Source organism: Pongo pygmaeus, chromosome 22, assembly GCF_028885625.2.
Source record: "Pongo pygmaeus isolate AG05252 chromosome 22, NHGRI_mPonPyg2-v2.0_pri, whole genome shotgun sequence".
In the NCBI taxonomy this organism is placed as follows: domain Eukaryota; kingdom Metazoa; phylum Chordata; class Mammalia; order Primates; family Hominidae; genus Pongo; species Pongo pygmaeus.
Window position 1 is genome coordinate 44,787,978 of NC_072395.2, and position 18,139 is coordinate 44,806,116.

At 44.1% G+C, this 18,139-nt stretch overlaps 1 protein-coding gene across 2 annotated transcripts in view; it reads left to right on the top strand.

The window, feature by feature from the left end:
- Positions 1–18,139, top strand: part of HUNK (hormonally up-regulated Neu-associated kinase) — a 131,646-nt gene that overhangs the window by 61,741 nt on the left and 51,766 nt on the right. For both annotated transcript variants that reach the window (XM_054468491.2, XM_063659622.1), the window contains exons 3-4: positions 5,491–5,546; positions 11,365–11,500. In XM_054468491.2, coding sequence (XP_054324466.1) covers positions 5,491–5,546; positions 11,365–11,500 — 192 coding nt within the window. The remainder of the gene's footprint in view (positions 1–5,490; positions 5,547–11,364; positions 11,501–18,139) is intronic.

Sequence of the window (18,139 nt, forward strand, 5' to 3'; positions counted from 1 at the left end):
TCGTCCTCCTCTTTCCCACCCTTCTCTGGTAGTCCTCAGTATCTGTTGTTCCTGTCTTTGTGTCCATATGTACCCAGTGTTCAGCTCCCACTTATAAGGAAGAACATGCAATATTTGATTTTTATTTCTATGTTAATTTGCTCAGGATAATGACTTCAAGCGGCATCCATGTTGCTGCAGAGGGCATGATTTCATTCTTTTTTATGGCTGCATAGTATTCCATGGTACATATGTACCCCGTTTTCTTTACCCAGTCCACCTTTGATAGGCACCTAGGTTGATTCTGTGTCTTTGCTGTTGTGAATAGCGCTGTAGTGTCTTTTGGGTGGAATGATTTATTTTCACCCTTCCTTTTTTATTCCAGGTGTCTCTCAATTTTTCTGCCTCTTTGGATCATTTGTGTCCTCTTTGATCACTGTTGAGTAGCTGAGCAGAGCGTCTGGGTTGCCCACTGTTCTGAATGGACTCAGGGACATAACTTCAGGGGGCTAAGGATGTCCCACAGTGAACTGCCTGAGTGAGGCACTTGGTTGTAGTCGTACCATTCTTAGTATGGATTGCTTAGGAAAGGGAAATGTATCCAAAAGCTGCTTTTACAAAAATTTATAGACAATGTTTTTTAGAGCAGTTTTAGATTTACAGACGACTTGCATAGAAACTATGAGAGTTCCCGCATACCTTCCCCCCACTCTCATTTTCCCTGTTAGGAATATCTTGTGTTCCCCTGGCACATTTGTTACAATGGATGAACCAGTATGGATACAGTCTTATTAACTAAGGTCTGAGTTTACCTTAGGGTTCACTCTGTGATGTCCAGTTCTATGGATTTTGATAAATGCGCAGTATCATGTAACAACACTACAGTATCATAAAGAATAATTTCAACACCCTAAAAGCCCTCTATACTCCACCTATTCATCTCTCCTTTCTTCCCTCCCACACCCCAACCCCTGGCAGCCACTGCTCTTTTTACCGTCACCATAGATTCCCAAAATGTCATATAGTTGGAGTCAAACAGTATGTAGCCATTTCTGACTAGCTTCTTTCAATTAAAAGTATGCGTTTGACATTCCTCCATGTCTTTCCAAGTGAATCACACCATTTTTGGCTCAGTATCTTATTTGTTTTTATCACTGAAGATAAAAAGATATTCTGTAATATCTTATTTCTTTTTCCTTTTTCTTTTTTATTTTTTGAGATGGAGTCTCACTCTGTTGCCCTAGGCTGGAGTGCAGTGGCACAATCTTGGCTCACTGCAACCTTCGCCTCCCGGGTTCAAGCGAGTAGCTGGGTTTACAGGGGTGTGCCACCATGCCTGGCTAAGTTTTGTATTTTTAGTAGAGACGGGGTTTCACCATTTTGGCTCGGCTGGTCTTGAACTCCTGACTTCAGGTGATCAACCTGCCTCAGCTTCCCAAAGTGCTGGGATTACGGGTGTGAGCCACCGCACCTGACCTTATTTCTTTTTATCACTGAATATGCCATTGTTTGGATGTGCCAAAGTTTGTTTATCCATTCTGCTACTGAAGGACATCTTGGGTGCTTCCAGTTTGGGGAAAGAATGATTGAAACTGCTATAAATATTTATGTCCATAAGTTTTCCACTCATTTGGGTAAATACCTAGGTAAAAGCTATTTTAAAAAATGAGATTTTAGTGCCTTTTGTCCTAAAGTCTGGAGGAAAGGGTTCTCCCTCTTTCTACTGGATAAGTTACAAAGGACAAAGCAGGAAGTGGAAGTAAATAAAGCCAAAGGCTATTGAATGTTCTTTTCTTTTGCGTGGGTAAGTACACTGATCTTTCGGACAGAGACAGAAGTAGCTCACCCTCCCATTAACTAGCCATGGAACCTTTAAGCAGTTGGATTGGTTGTCACTGAAACCTTTTAGAAATCTGGACAAATAACCCAGGTTAACCAGGTTTATTCTGTGCATTTTTCTTAGGGGATGGGAGTTGGTTATAATGGGATGCTACGGGTGGGAAGATAGTGACTTTGAACTGATTTTATTTTTTTCTCAGTTCACCTAATAATTATTTTTAATATGTCCTGCCCTAGTTTTAGGACATTTCCTAGATTTTAAAAGTGGGTATTTTTTTTCTTTGGCATTTTCTCTTATTTTTGGTCTTTTGTTTATATCATTCTTCTAATCATTGTGGTTGTTCTCTAGGCTTTTGTGGCCCCAGAATTACCCAACTTAGTTTTATTGTTCTTGGCAGTTGCTATCTTTTACTTCGCCTCTTTAGGATGTTTTTCCCCACAGTATTTGTTCTGAACCAAATTTCTCCTTTAATGCCTTAGTGTGGCTTCCGTTCTTCCCAGGCAAAGAGGCTTAATTTCGTTTGAAACAAACTGTGGCCTTCCTTTAGGTGTAGAGAGCGCTGCTGTTTATAATCATGGTTCATGGAGTCACAGTTTGGGATATTGCTGGCATACTATTTTGTGTATGCATGTGTGTGTTTTGGAATTACCGTATATGCTTGAATAGAAGTCAGGCTGATATTACATCTTCAGTATCTTCAGAAAAGAGGAAGTGCCTTACAGAGTCCTTCCTTGCAAATCTCTCATATGATAAGGACACAATTTCAATCATAGTATTTTATTTTCAATAACAAAGTACTAGTTAGAGAAGACACATAAACCTTTATTTGGCTCACTGATGACTTTGGGTGCTCTAGAAATCACTCGAGGAACCCAGTAGGAAGGAAGGTAAAAAGCATTTATGTGGCTTTAATAATAACTTCTAGAGATACGGCCTCTTGATTGTGAGAGTTTGAGAGACCAGTCTCAAAACAGTTCACTGAGAGGTTAATTTATGGAGATTTTAAATGGGTGCGTATGATTTGGGATAAGATTTCCAGCAAGTGCCTCATATGCAAATTTTAAAAATACTTTATCTCAAATATCCAGTCACCTGAAAGATCGTGTTACATTGAACCACTGCACAATGACTCAAAAAGTCATCCTGGTTCTGCCTGTGACTAGTTTGAATAAAATTGTTTCATGAAATGTGACAGTGTGGAAACAGTATTTCTTAAATTAACTCTGTTAACCTTTTAATGTATGGTCTTAAATAGGAGGATGCAGCTTCAAAGATAAGTAGTATCAACAGTCATTTAATAATTCTATTGCATTCCTAAAAATTATACATTTGTGTTTTCCAAAAACCTTTTACTGAGGGACAAAGTCTTCCTGTTGGAAAAGCGAGGATATCACTGTATATTTGGAGTCACCCTGTATTTGGACACATGTGATATCTTTAAAAGGCAGATACAGTTTTGAAGTATTCTGTATATTGTTTCATTTGGAGTGAAGGGAGAGTATGTAATTCTTCTTCCCATTGGTGGGCGCATTGAATTGGGGAATGTCTGTTTACATCCCCAGTTTGAACATGGATCTTCCTTCTCAGCCAGCGCCCAGCCTTAAGGCTATTGGCAACTTTGAATCTGTTGGACACTTTTTAGAGTTCACCTTTTTTTTCTGCATTTGACTCCTTAATTCTTACCATCTTATAGTCCTGCCCTTCCTGTGACAACAGCCTGGCTGACATAACCCCTGCCCACACCCGCAACTGTTCTTTCCCAGTTTGCTGTGAGTGCCAGTGTTCCCCACCAGCCTGTTGGTCTTTCCCCTGCACCAGTTCTCTGCCCTCACCTTCACAATCTCATATCCTTTCAAGGCTTCAGCGTCTGCCCATATTGAGGTTGAAAACTGGTAGCCTACAAGGTTGGGGTTATGGTTGTTTTAAATATGAGTTTGTTGCCAACGTTTAAAAATTGAGATCAAATCCAGACCTTTGGCTTCTTCTGTAGAATGAGGTGAGCTGGCAGTGCCGGGACCGAGCCGTGAGCAGCTGTCCCTGTTAAGTGGGGCACTGCTGTCCTGTTTGCCACAGCCAGTGCTAGCTACCGCTCCTTTTTGTTTCAGACATTGACGTAGTGTATCAGTTGCTGTTTTTGTTTTAACATGATTATGCCATTCAATTCCCTACAATAGAGATAAGAGGAAAAACAAACATTTCTCTTGCCTATCTCTATTCAAAAGTGAGAAAATAAAAGCTGGACCAAGAATGGTATGTTTAAAAACAGTGGAAGAGAACGTGTGTTTGTGTGTGTGTGTGTCTGTGTGTGTGTGTGTAAGAGTGTTTTTACATAGTTAACATTCAAGGTATGCCTGCATTGGCAGGCTACAATTTAAGATGCCAGAGCCGATAATAATTGACCTAGATGGTTTTGATGTCCAAGTACATCCTTTTGCCCACATAAATACTTCTGCTTCTGAAATCTCAAATGATCTCACTGGTAATCTGGATTCATTGGTATTTACCAAGTACCTGGAATGTGCAAAGGTACTGGGGTGCAATGGGAAGCAGGGCAGACATGTTTCCTGCCTTCTAGGAGCTTACAGTCGCAGGCACAGACACCAGAGACACCTCACACTCAACATGACCCTGGGCTCATTTCTCCCTTCCACCTCCTCCCGTCACCTCAGTGTCAATGCATGGCATCACCCATTATCTGATTAGCAATCTTCATTCCATCTGGAACTTAATTCCCTTTAGCTCTGTAAAGTTAACATATTCTCGGACGTGACACCAGGAATTAGGACACCAACATCTTTGGAGTCTATTATTGCCCAAGATAATATCTGCCTGCTAAATAGATTAACTTATCATCACCTGCTAGTTTGTTATGACCCTTGGGCTCCAAACATGGAGGTCACTGGACTCATCAATTAAGTTGGCTTTCACGTGTTTTTTTTTGAAATGCAGTTTCGTTCTTATTGCCCAGGCTGGAGTGCAATGGTGCAATCCCGGCTCACTGCAACCTCTGCCTCCTGGGTACAAGCGATTCTCCTGCCTCAGCCTCCCGAGTTGCTGGAATTACAGGCATGCACTGCCATGCCCAGCTAATTTTATATTTTTAGTAGACATGGGGTTTCTCCATGTTAGTCAGGCTGGTCTCGAACTCGCGACCTCAGGTGATCTGCCCACCTTGGCCTCCCAAAGTGCTGGGATTATAGGCATGAGCCACCGTGCCCGGCCTCATGTTTTTTTTTTTTTTTTTAATTGCTTCCCCAAATCTGATGTTGCTCATAGTGTCACCAACCCAGAGCCACATTCGTATGAAATATTTCCCTGGCCGCTTAGGCTGTGCCATCTTGAGTGATATGTTCCTCTTTCCCCACACCCTGGTTCTGCTTAACTTCCAGGTTCCAGTTTAGGTGTTGCTTTTTCCAGAAACTTTTCATGATCCCTTCTGTCCTCTTTGCTCTCTGTCGTCTCTGAAATTCTTCAGCTTTTATAGTCTACAGCAATTAATTATTAATATATCATGTCTTTTAAATATTTACTTGTTGATTGAGTTTTGGCAGAAAGCTTTATGGGTTGGTTAGAAGTGGCTCTAAAAACAGTTCATTTCCCTTCAGAAGCAAAATGTAATTCCATTATTTCGAATGCTTATCTGAAATGTTGTGTGGTTTTGTTTATTTCAGAGACTTGAAGATAGAGAATTTGCTACTAGATGAAGACAATAATATCAAGCTGATTGGTATGACTTTTTTTTTTTTAAAGCAAAAGTATCTTTTAAATGTTGTGTTGTCAGTTCTCAACTTTGAAAATTATCCATGGTCTATCTCTAATATCCAGACAATATTCTAGATTATCTTCTTTTACCTCCGATATTTAATAGTGGTTTTCAAAACGGGTCATTTGTTTCCTTGTCTCATTCAAACTATAGCTTCTCCATAAATTCAGATGGAGCTGACCTTTTGTAGAATTTATTTTTATTTGGATTAACCGGAAAACATCTTAAAAATAGTGAAAGGTAGTTTGGCTTAGAAATGCTTCCCATAGCTTCACCATATCTCATTCCACTTCTCGGTGAATGCAGGGATGCCTAAAGTAAGGGAGAATGCAATTGACCTTCTCTTTTTAATACAATCTTTATTCAGCGTTGGTACAATGGGAGCTGTGCAGAGAAGTCCCCACAAAGGGATAATTAGAAGTCTGAACCAATCAGAATGAAGCTACAAGACGGGGCATCATAATTGGTTCATAATTCAGGGTCCATAGCAAATTCACTGCACGACTCGTTTTCTAGATTAATTCAGGTGGTTCTGTTGTTGTTATTTTCTCCCTCTGTGGTCGCTCTGGGCAGAATTCAGGGCATCATTTTTTATCCAGATATTAGATGGCACCATCTTTTATTCCTCTCTTTTCTTTTTTCTCCCACCTCAAATGCAAGTAATTTCTTTCACCTCAATGGCTTGAAAAGACTTTATATGAGGGGAAAAGAGAAGGATCAATAGGACTTTGTGAATTTAACTTTTATGCCCAAGAAGGAACTTTTGTTTGATGAATGCTGAAAGTCATTACAAGATTCTCCAAAACACATCATTAAAATGACTTATTAGATATTTTGGGATTACAGTCAGCTCCCAGTTCAGTGCCGGGCAAGAGGATGCACAGACTCTGGATAATTAAACACCACTGATAGGTGTTGATGGATACACTTATTATTAGAAAGTTAATCATGAAGAGGAAACCAATTTTTCCCCAAAAGCATTTAGAAGAATCTATTCTTAGAAGATTCTTAGATAATTCAAAGAATTTTCTTTTTCTTTTCTTTTCTCTCTCTCTTTTTTTTTTTTTTTTTTTTTCCTGAGATGGAGTCTCCCTCTGTTGCCCAGGCTGGAGTGCAGTGGTGCAATCTCGGCTCACTGCAGCCTCCACCTCCCGGGTTCAAGAGATTCTCCTGTCTCAGCCTCCCAAGTAGCTGGGATTACAGGTGCCCACCACCACACCTGGCTAATTTTTGTATTTTTAGTAGAGATGGGGTTTCACCATGTTGGCCAGGCTGGTCTCGAACTCCTGATTTCAGGTGATCTGCCTGCTTTGGCCTCCCAAAGTGCTGGGATTACAGGCATGAGCCACCATGCCTGGCTGATTTTCTTTTTGTTAAATTGTTTTACTATTGCATTTTAGTTGTCTTGAGGGGCCAAGTGCAGAAGCTGGAAAACAAGGCACTCGTGTTGAAATGCTTGCAGGAAGTCTCTCTGGTCCTCATTTCCGAGATCTGGAGTGTTAAACAAAGGGGCCTCCTGGTGTGGGGTAGGGAATGGAAGAAGGAGTTTTTTGTTTTAGGTTCCCTGTAACTGTTCTTTGGAAAATGTGGAGGTGACAGTGATAGAGTTGTCCTAACAGCACCAGAGACTGTAAGAGAACACACTTTGTAACAGCAGTATTTATATGACAATAAAAGTTAGAATAGGCCAGGTGCGGTGGCTCACACCTGTAATCCCACTTTGGGAGGCCGAGGCAGGTGGATCACAAGGTCAGGAGTTCAAGACCAGCCTGACTAACATGTGAAACCCCCGTCTCTATTAAAAATGCAAAAATTAGCCAGGCGTGGTAGCGCGCGCCTGTAATCCCAGCTACTCAGGAGGCTGAGGCAGGAGAATCGCTTGAACCTGGGAGGTGGAGGTTGCAGTGAGCCAAGATCGTGACACTGCACTCCAGCCTGGGCGACAGAGCGAGACTTCGTCTCAAAAAGACTGAGGCTGGTGAGTCGTGTAAGGTGCAGACGGAGTTTCCACATCTCAGGTGGGCATTGTTCATCCTGTTTCTTCCCTTCCCTCTTGGCCGTCTGTCTCCTCTGTGCTTGGTCTCTCTGCTTTCTCCTTAAGTGGTAGCCCTAGGTGACCACTGACAGAACTATCTTGTGGAATAAGCAATGGTGAAATGCACAGACCTTTTTATTGGTTGGACGTTTGCTCAGGGGATTCTAGAAAAACCAATCATTTCACTGCTGCAATCAGTGGATGCATTTATAAGGGGCTCACGGATTGGTTGAATAATAGAACCTCTTAGAGGAGACCTGTCCAGTCAAGTGAGGAAATTACACACCTAAATCAGAGCCCGCCCCTTCCCCTCTTGCTGCATGTTATGGTCACTCTTTGGGTGCCAGGAACCATTTTATTCAAATCCCTCAGAGTCATCACCTCTCTGCTAGCAATGGCTGGATGGGCACTACAAAGACATTTTAGGTATTTGGGACAAAATCGGCCCCTTCAGAAAGCAGGATGCCTGCACCTGCTAGAAAGGAGGCAGTGACCATTGGATTTCCCTTTGTTAAAGATGCCAGTTTGGTTGCCAGTTCTCTCCTGAGCAGTGGAAACTGAGGAATCCTACCTCACACCTGCCCTGAGAGAGACCTTAGACCACCCCTGAGGGCTGGTGGGAACTGCATTTTGTTGAGAAAGAACCGCATTTCCGGAAGGCATGGAGGGAGAGATGAAGGCCCAGTGTGTTGTGAGGTTTCTTGCCCCTGGGTTGGGCAATTTAGATCAAAGGTCTTCCAACTCCTGTCTTTTTTGTAACTTGAAAGCTCTTTGAACCTTCTTTTCTTCAAAGGCATTACCTACTTTTTTTTTTTCAAAGGTGATTTTAGCTATTATGATTGCCTCTTAATAGTTTCTCTTTCTTTGAAAGAATTTGGTTTAAATAAATCTACTTAAGCCATGTTTCAAATTAACTAGAATTACCAGGAGTAAGATTTGATTTAATCAGGAGGTTTTTTTCCCTTTCAAAAAAAGCAGTCTGATGTTTGGTAAGTTTAATCTTAAAATGGAAGAGCTGCAACTTAGGAGAGTTTTGCACTTCAGTATGCCAAAGCAGGTTCACTTGGGCGTTTTGTGAGATTCATTCTGTAGCTCTCAGAAAATTGAGTGGTCGTTGGCTGATATATTTACCAAACCTAATTGAGATAGACCCATGTGACATTGCTTGGAGGTGGCCTTCTCTCAAGTTCCACAATTCCAATTATAGGCAGATGTGTACAGTTTTAATAATTACAATTATGAATGTGAAGCAAACTGGTTGTTTCTCTACAAATATATTTTAAATCAAACCCTTTTGGCTAGATCAACATAAGTTGCTTAACATGCAGATTCTATCTCTTTCACCTCCCAAATCCCTGCTAAGTTATCTTCTTGAAACTGTGCTCAAGATAAGGCCAGACTGTTCCCAAACTTGCCTGGGATGGTGGAGGGTGATCTGGTCTCTTATCTCTCTCTGCCCTCTTCTGAGAACAAGTCCTTCTTTCTGGACCTCAGGTCTCAGGGAGGTGAGGAAGTGAACAGATCGAGGCAGCCCTTTGCTGTGAAGAGACCGCTGTTGAGATTAGGAACAGTCTTTTGCTTTGATCTCAGAAGTTTAGAGATAACAATTTCTAGGACTCTGATGAAATTGGGCCTCCCCAGCTATTATTATCTTTATTTGATGGTGCTGTCTCTCACAGTAGGTGCTCCTCACACATTTGTTTGTTCATTAACATTCTTTTAGGTTCATTTTCAAACCGAAAGCAGTCAAACAACCCTCCAATTTAAAGCACAATACTATTTTTCTTCTCCCTCCCACCTTTCTTTTTGAGATGGAGTCTCATTCTGTCTCCCAGGCTGGAGTGCAGTGGCACAGTCTCCGCTCACTGCAACTTTTGCCTCTTGGTTTCAGGCAGTTCTCTTGCCTCAGCCTCCCGAGTAGCTGGGACAACAGGTGTGTGCCTCCACGCCTGGCTAATTTTGTATTTTTAGTAGAGACAGGGTTTTGCCATGTTGCCCAGGCTGGTTTCGAACTATTGGCCTCAGGTGATCTGCCCACCTTGGCCCCCCAAAGTGCTGGGATTACAGGTATGGGCCACTGTCCCCGGCAGATTTTTCTTCTTATAAAAATATTCACCCCCTTTTCTTCCCGTTTCAGTGATCCTGAGGGGTGGGGTCTGAGAACAGGGTTTCTCAGGTTCTTTTTAACTGATATCTCCTCTTAAGGTGGGAATCCAGAGACAGTCCCACACCCATGACTCCTGAAGGACTTATCTTGGACAGGGTTTGTGAGGTCTATGGGTGCTGGCTGGGTCGATGGGAAAGGAAATGGGGTGTAGGGGGAGGGTTGGGGAGGGAAGAGTAAGGGAGTCAAGGAGGAGAAGGGGAGGGAGGTTAAGAGAGAAAAATGGAATCATAAAAAAACAAAAGAAGAGCTCAGTGTTTGGACATGCAGCATGCCTGGTTGGTTTGCTTGCCATTGCCTTTTGTAGTCTGGGCTGAAGAGTCTGGGTGATATTTAGAGCCTTCAAGAGTTTTCTGAGCTCTGCTTAGATGAGATTCTCTTTAGAAAAGCTTAACGCAGTGACTTTTGGAAAACATTTTGGCTGTGACATCTTGATCCATAGTGTGCGATTAACTTCACAGACTGGACTGTATTTCTCCTCCCCTGAGATTTCCTACAACGTTCCTAATGGTCATGTGCCTTGCAGGTGGAGACATGTTAGAGTGAGGTGAGAATACATTCGTGAAACTAGACATAAATACTGCCGATTGAGAAAGTGCGAGAGTTTTGTTCAAGACTGGAAGCCTGTCTCTGCCTGAGCCCTGCAGCCTGAGTCTTCTGTTTGTGGGGGATGGACCATAATATTTACATTAAAGTTCAAAGGATGAACTGTGATCTTAATTCTGAGATCAACAAAGATTAAGGAAAGATTCAGATGAGGGCATAACAGTAACAGCTCTCTAATTACCTGTCAGTTTCAGTATCTTTAAGATCAAAAGATAAACATGGCGCAGAAGGCATAATAGACCCAAAGTCACTCGATGCAGTGGGCTTTCTCCCCCCACTTCCTGGGCATGTTAATCATCCAGGAACAAAGCAGTGCCATGAGGTCGCTTAGTCTAGTTTGCATTGCCATCTTTCTGGTGCTACTTTTCCAGCCAGCATTCAGGGTTGTTTAAACTGTTGGGTGTATTTTTCCCCTCTTCAAGTCACTATATGTGCTGCATAACTTAGGGGGAATTTTTAAAAGACTTTCATGGAACGAAAACATTCAGCTGAAAAAGTCAACTGTAAGTGGCTGGATTACATGTCACTAAGGGTGACACAGGCAGCCAGAGAGAGTTAATCTTCCATCATCTTTTCCCCACTTGGCGGCTTGGGAGCTAACTCAAATCCCCTTTGCCTGTTCTTTCTTCCTGCCTTCATCCTAGAAAGCGAATTCTCTCTTTTTTTCCTGGATGACTCATTTACAAGATTGGATGGAAATAGGTTTTAGTTCAGCATACTGTTTTCTCTAACTGGCTTTAACAATGAGGCCCGATGTAAAATGCTCTCAGCTAAGCCAGGGAATTCTTTTGCCTTGAGTCTTGTATCCAGACGTTATGGTTTGCAGCTGCTACAATTTTCTTTAGGATGCTAAATGATGTGTTAGCCTGAGAGAATGTTTCCTTTCCTGCTGCCCTTTTTATTTTTCCTTTTTTTCCTCCCTCTTCATTTCCGCAGTTTTCTAATTCAGAGCTTGTTTTGTTCACTTCTCTTTGCAGACTTTGGTTTGAGCAACTGCGCAGGGATCCTGGGTTACTCGGATCCGTTCAGCACACAGTGTGGCAGCCCTGCCTATGCTGCACCTGAACTGCTCGCCAGGAAGAAATATGGCCCCAAAATCGATGTCTGGTCCATGTGAGTTATCAAGCTTCTGAAAGTCAGTGTTCCTCCTGCTGTCTCCATCTTGCCTTCCTTATGAAATCATGCCTGAGTATTGGATGGCATGCATAGGTGACAGGCCCAGGAGTATGTCATCAGGGATTCTTTGGGGCCTGGCTTTCCATCTCTGTTCCTTCTGTTTTTTCTGCACAAACTGTCAGAGTGGCCTTTACCAAAATTCACTGCGGTGCTGAGAAGAGAAGAAAACCACGTCCTGCCCTCACAGAGCTCACATTCTGGCTCTGCGACTCATTTATGTCCCTTCCTCCTGCCCTTAGCTTCCCATCGCCCTCTGTGTGAAGCTCCATCCTGCTGCCTGGCCTGTGCTCCTTGAGGGACTTGCTCACCCATCTCTCCTACCCCCTGTCCTGCTCACAGTTCTTCAGACATATTGACCTCCCTTTTGTCTCTCCCACCTCTGGGCTTGTTTTTTTTTTTGAGGCAGAGTCTTTCTCTGTCACCCAGGCTAGAGTGCAGTCGTGTGATCTCAGCTCACTGTAACCTTCCCTTCCCAGGTTCAAGTGATTCCCCTGCCTCAGCCTCCCAAGTAGCTGAGATTACAGGCATGCATCACCATGCCCAGCTAATTTTTGTATTTTTAGTGGAGACGAAGTTTCACCATGTTGGCCAGGCTAGTCTTGAACTCCTGACCTCAGGTGAACCGCCCGCCTCGACCTCCCAAAGTGCTGGGATTACAGGCGTGAGCCACGCGCCCGGCTGTGCACTTGTGATGCCTGGAATGCCCTTTCCCAGCTCTTTGGATGGCCTGCGCATTCCCACATCCCATTCTCAAGCCAATGGCGCCTGTGCATTCCCATATCCCACTCTCAAGCCAATGGCGCCTGCGCATTCCCACATCCTACTCTCAAGCCAGTGGCGCCTGCGCATTCCCACCTCCCACTCTCAAGCCAGTGGCGCCTGCGCATTCCCACATCCCACGCTCAAGCCAATGGCGCCTGCGCATTCCCACATCCTACTCTCAAGCCAGTGGCGCCTGCGCATTCCCACCTCCCATTCTCAAGCCAATGGCGGCACTGCCAAAATCATTTCTGAGCTCCCTGCCAGGGAGTCCCGCATACTCTCTCCTCACCCTTTTAATTTCGTCCTCGACACCTCTCAATGCCCGTCCTTTTCCTGTTTTAAATCCATTCCTCTCCTGTCTCCCCAGCCAGCAAGGACTCTGCACGAGGGGAGGGAATTGGTTGGTCTGGTTCACCATTTTGTTCCCAGGGTCTGGTACAGGAAGGCCCACCAGGGGTAAGCACAATAAATATTTGAAGGATGAATCCTCAGTTGCACCAAAGGTAGAGCCTGGGTCCCCCATGGTCCCAGTGAGTCACCCCCTCCACCATCCCCTGTCAGTGATGGTACAGGGTCAGTTTAGAGTCTTGGATTCTTGGGTAGGACTCAATCCTTTGCCATAGGGAAATGGGCTCTAGACAGAGTGAGGTTCTGATTAAGATATAGTCGAGAAAGACTCGTTTGCATGAAGGGTGTGTTGATCCGGAGTATTTCTGGAATTCCCCTGCCTCTCTTCATATTCACTGTAACCCCCTTGTCCAGGTTGGCAGAAAAGCTAACGCTTACTTAGTGCTTGATGTGTGCCAGACACCATGTCACTTAGTTTCACAATGACCCAGTGCAATCATTACTCTCTATTACCCTATTTTATGGAAGAAGAAACCCATCATAAGAGAAATGAATAAAATCGCCCAAGGTCATAGAACTGCTAAGTGGTGGAGTGGGATTTGAAACAAGCAGTGTCCTTTGAGGGTCTCAAGATACAGCCCCAGCTCTCCAATGTGGCGTGTGGGGACCCTTGCTTGCCCTGTGGCCTCGTTGAAGGCATGCCCCCTCCCCTTCTCTCCCCACCCATTCTCTGACTAACCTGGCATTGTTTCCTATTCCCTGAACACAGCCTGCTCCTGCTACATTCCAGCCCTTACACGCACAGTTCCTTTGGCCTGGAACCCTCTCCTTTTCCCTCATGTCTTGTTGGGTGCCGGTTCCTCTGGGTAGCCCTCTGTGTCTCCAGCTGGCTGGCTTTGAGGCCCTCCCATGTACCCTCCAGCGCCTAGCTATCTGTGTTCCTGGGCCTCACCGTGAGGTCTCTGTCCACCTGCTGGAACCCTCTGGGCTGTAGCTGAGGGGGCAGGGACCACTTGGCTCACTCCCAGGATTTCCTCAGCACCTGATGGAACCTGGAGGAGGGGAGGGAGGAGGAAAAGGAGGTGGGAAGGAGGAAAGAGGAAGGAGAAAGGAAAGAAGGAAAGGAAGGAGGGAGGGAGGAAGGAAGAGAAAAGGGAAAGAGGGACAGGAGGAAGGAGCAGGCATTTCATCCAGGGAAACAGAAGCTGGAAGGTCAGGGCTGAAGCTGGCTGAGAAAGCAAACAGAGGAATATGGGTCAGCTCAAGGCTCTAGAAGCGAGAGGAGCTCAGGATGTTCCGGTTGGAGATTGAGAAGAAACAGACCAGAATGAGATGTGGAGAGAGAAAGAATTCCTGGAACTTTCCCAGAAGGGGCCGACTCTTCTGGAACCCTGGCTAAGACGACCTGCTTGTCAGTGAGGAGGTGAAACAGGTCAGGAATCAGCTTCTGCTCCTGAGCGGGCTGGGTGCCCTGGTTAGTGACCCCTGAAACTCAGGACAGTCCTGTGAGACACATCTCTTGCCCCCAGTTTGCACAGATAGAAGAGAGTGGTGAGCACTGCCTAGAGGCACACATGAACCCAAATGTAGTGGAGCCGCACTTTGCCGAAGGCCGGGCTCCCAGTTACTTCTCAGGTGTGGTCTGGTGTGCAGGCTGCATATGGGGTGTGTGTGGTGTGCTGATGACGGGCCCAGGTGGGCTGGGGTCATGTGGAGCTAGTGGAATGGAGCAGGGAGCAGCAGAGGATGCCTTCTCTTCTAGGGCATTGCTAGTCATAGACTTCACTTCTGAGAAGGCCTCTGAATCCCCTTCAACACAGCCCCTCCCGGCAGCTAATACCAGTGGATCAGAGTTGTATATGGGAGGAAATCCATTATGGATTTTTTCCAACCCTTGAGAACTCTCACAGGTGTCTGGCACGCTGTCTTCCCTCAATAAATATGTATTGAATGGATGAACATGAATATGTGGGTCTATAATCACTTTCTTAACAGTTAGAGAAGTCGTTTATGCTAAATGGGAAGCTGTGAGAGGAAGAATTTGTGCACACACACACACACACACACAAAAGCACAAAAGGCTATGGGGAGCCTGAAAGACCAAGAGGTCCCCTGTCTTAGTCTGTCTTTTGTTGCTGCAAAGGAATACCTGAGGCTGGGTCATTTATAAGGAAAAGAGATCTATTTGGCTCATGGTTCTGCAGGCTGTACAAGAAGCATAGTGGCAGCATCTGCTTCTGGTGAGGCCCCAGGCCGCTTCCACTCATGGTGGCAGGTGCAGGGGACCAGTGTGTGCAGAGATCACATGGGAGGAGAGGAAGCAAGAGAGAGGGGAGGTGCCAGGCTCTTTGTAATGATCAGCATGTATTGACTCATCCTATCCGCCTAACAACCCTTCAAGGTAGTGCTGTGTTACTCCCAATTTAAAGGTGTGGAAACTGAGGCATGAAGGGCCTCAGCCACTTGCCCACATGACACAGCCAGCGTGTGACAGAGCCACGATTTGACCTACGTGGTTTACCTCTAGGCCTCTGAGTCACCACCCTCTACTGCATCTGTGATGTTGTACTTCCTCTGGTGGGGTTTACGTGCTAGTGGGACAAACAGCCGGTATTTTAAAACGCTATAAACTGAGTGTGGTAATGGCTGTGGAGGAAGTGAGAGGGATTCAGGGAACAAGATGGAGTGGTCTCTTGAGGAGATGACTTCAAAGCCAGATCCTAAGAATGAGAAGGAACCAGCTCTGGGAAGAGGAAGGTGTCAGGGAAGAAGGCCAGGAAAGGTCAAAAGTAAACTGGTGAGGAAAAAATCAGATTCTTTTGTTATGGCAGCCCTAGCACATATGGCTGCACAGCTGGGTTAAGTCAGGAAGGCATCTGTAGTCAAGTATGATCTGTTCCTCAAAGATGAGTGGAGATGGCCAGGTGGAGAACAGGTGGGGAAATGTTCCAGGCAGAGGGAACAGCATACGCAAAAGGCTGGTAGGTGTGACACATCTGATTTCTCTTCCTCTTAATTTTGGCAAAAACATAAAACTTCAGCACCTTTTAAGAGATGAATTTCCTACTGCTTTGGGGTCTGAGCAAACTTTCTATCTGTGTAAACTTGGGGTCTGATTTTGTGTCTGAGATACGAGTTAGGTTTCTGTTTGGTGCCCATGACTTTGCTGGCAGAAGTGGAAATGGAAAACCAAAAGTGAATTTAATGTAGAAGGCTGTTTAAAATGAGAGTGAAAATGGAACCGATTTTCTCGCTGGGTTAGACACTGTTATTATAAAACGGCTTCTCTCTTTATGGCTCTGAAACAAAAACAGAATGAAGAGTTCACTTCCGAAAAAGCAAACTCCCCTCCCTGGAGGCTTTGGACCTGATGGATGGCAGGGACTTTATCCACAACTTCTGAGATAGATTTAGGAAGAAAATCGGCCTGTCATTGAAAGAAACCTTGGGAAAGAAAGCTCTTCCCTACAAATAGGGCCCCCAGGACCCTCCGCTAGTGAAGCCATAATTAACAATGGAAATGGGAAATGGTGCGCTTTCTTGGGGGTTTTCCATTATTTTCAACGGTCATTATTTTCAAGACCATAAAAAATAGCTGTGAAGTAATTCACTTCTTTTCTTTACCCCAGATTTTATATATATATATATATATATATATATATATATATCTCATATAGATGTGTGTGTCTCCAATGAACTTTGAGGTTTCAGACACAAAAATCAAAAATATTCATTCTGGTGCATTGAACTTTTATTACTGTGAATTGACTTTTCCTCAGAGTGATATATATGCGAATTTAAAACAACTTTAATGCCGATGTGGTTTTTAATTGAAAAGAATCAAAATTAACTTTATCTTCAGAATATTACAATACTCATGTGCAACCTTCAGTGAATCCCTACTGGTAAGGAAAAGAGAAATTGAGAGTTCTATCCTGAGAAGATTGAGAACGCAACTTTTTTGGACTAAAGCTGTCCTTTGCTCTCATGGGGGCCCCTGGGATGGATGGGTGAAGTATTTGTGTGAGGGCCTGGTGCCTCCTGGAGAGTCACGCATAACACACTCAGTCCACCTTCCTAGCTCATTGAATCTGTTTTCACTTAGTGGAAAAAAAATCCTGTCTCCAGTGCTGTACCTTTGGGTGGACAACTCAGCCAAGAGGCACCATGTCTCCAAATAGCTCTCCTGTCTCCATATAGAACTGGGTGTTCAGGAGGGAGAGTGAGAGAATTTGTTCTAGGCCTTAGACTCAGTGTTTTGTAAAAGTACTACCAGATATCATCAGCTACTGGCAGGGGTGAAATACAGAAGGATGGTATTAGTGTTTTCTCTCTGTTGAGACCCTCTCACAATGAAGGCTAGCAGGAGGCGGTGGGAAGAGGAAAGCTGTGACTCCTTTGGGGAACCTAGGGCTTTTGACTTTTAAGAGAGGTTTCCCTTAGCTTCTGAGATTATTCGGTTATAAAGTATGAGGTTGTTTTTTTTTTTTTTTTTTTTTGTAGCTAGCATGTATATTTAACATAGAAGAAAGGAAAGAAGGAAAGGAAAAGAAACAACCATTTTGAAATCCACAAGAAAATAATTTCTTGCTAAACATAGACCATTTAATGGAACAGTGGTGAAATCTGAGATTTTCCAAATGGATGAATTGGTTCCTAGTCTACTTTCAAGACCTTAAATTGGAAGTTGTATTATTAAAAGTTGATACTGAAAGATGGAAAGATAATTGCTTTCAGGTGGAAGTTATTTTTAATTTTTTCAAGGCAATTCCTTTCTTGGAGAGCCACACAGAAGAAAGGTGCATCTCCCGAAGGTCCTCTTGGCTGCACTCTGTGTAAACTGGTCAGTTTCCAAGGCTCCTGTCCATATGCCCCTTAAGAACAAGTAATCAGAGCCTCCCTCCACCTGCTGGGGTGGCTCTGTCCATTGCTTTGTCCCTTGCATCTTGTGAAAATTGCCAGCGACTTCTCCAGGGAGCAGTGACTCCATGTCTTTCCTCTTTGGGATGGCAGGTGATACCACAGCTTTTCCTCCAGGGAATATTTTTTTGTGTACCAGACTAAATATCAGGATGGCCATTTGGCTTTTGACTTAACTCCAAAGCTTTCCCGTTTGTATTTCATAAGTAAGGGCCCTTTTCCTCTTCTTTCAGCTGCCCCCCCAGTGTCTGCCTTTCTTCCTCTTTTGAGATCAGAGTATTCTACGCTGCCTAGTATCTTTGGGTTTTCTTCTGTCCTGCGATAGCTCATCCTTATTTCATTCTGCTGGAAAAACCCCCAGTCGTATTTGATTGTTGCCCTCTCTTGTCCCAGTCTCTCATCCCTCTCATTTGTTAAGACTGTCTTTGATTCTTGGGAATCCCATGTCTGCCACAGAGAATCCAGAAAGCCCCTGGGCCATATTTCAAAAGACCCATCAGGAAATTCTGAACATGTTTTGAAACTCCTACTAATTCTATGGGATTA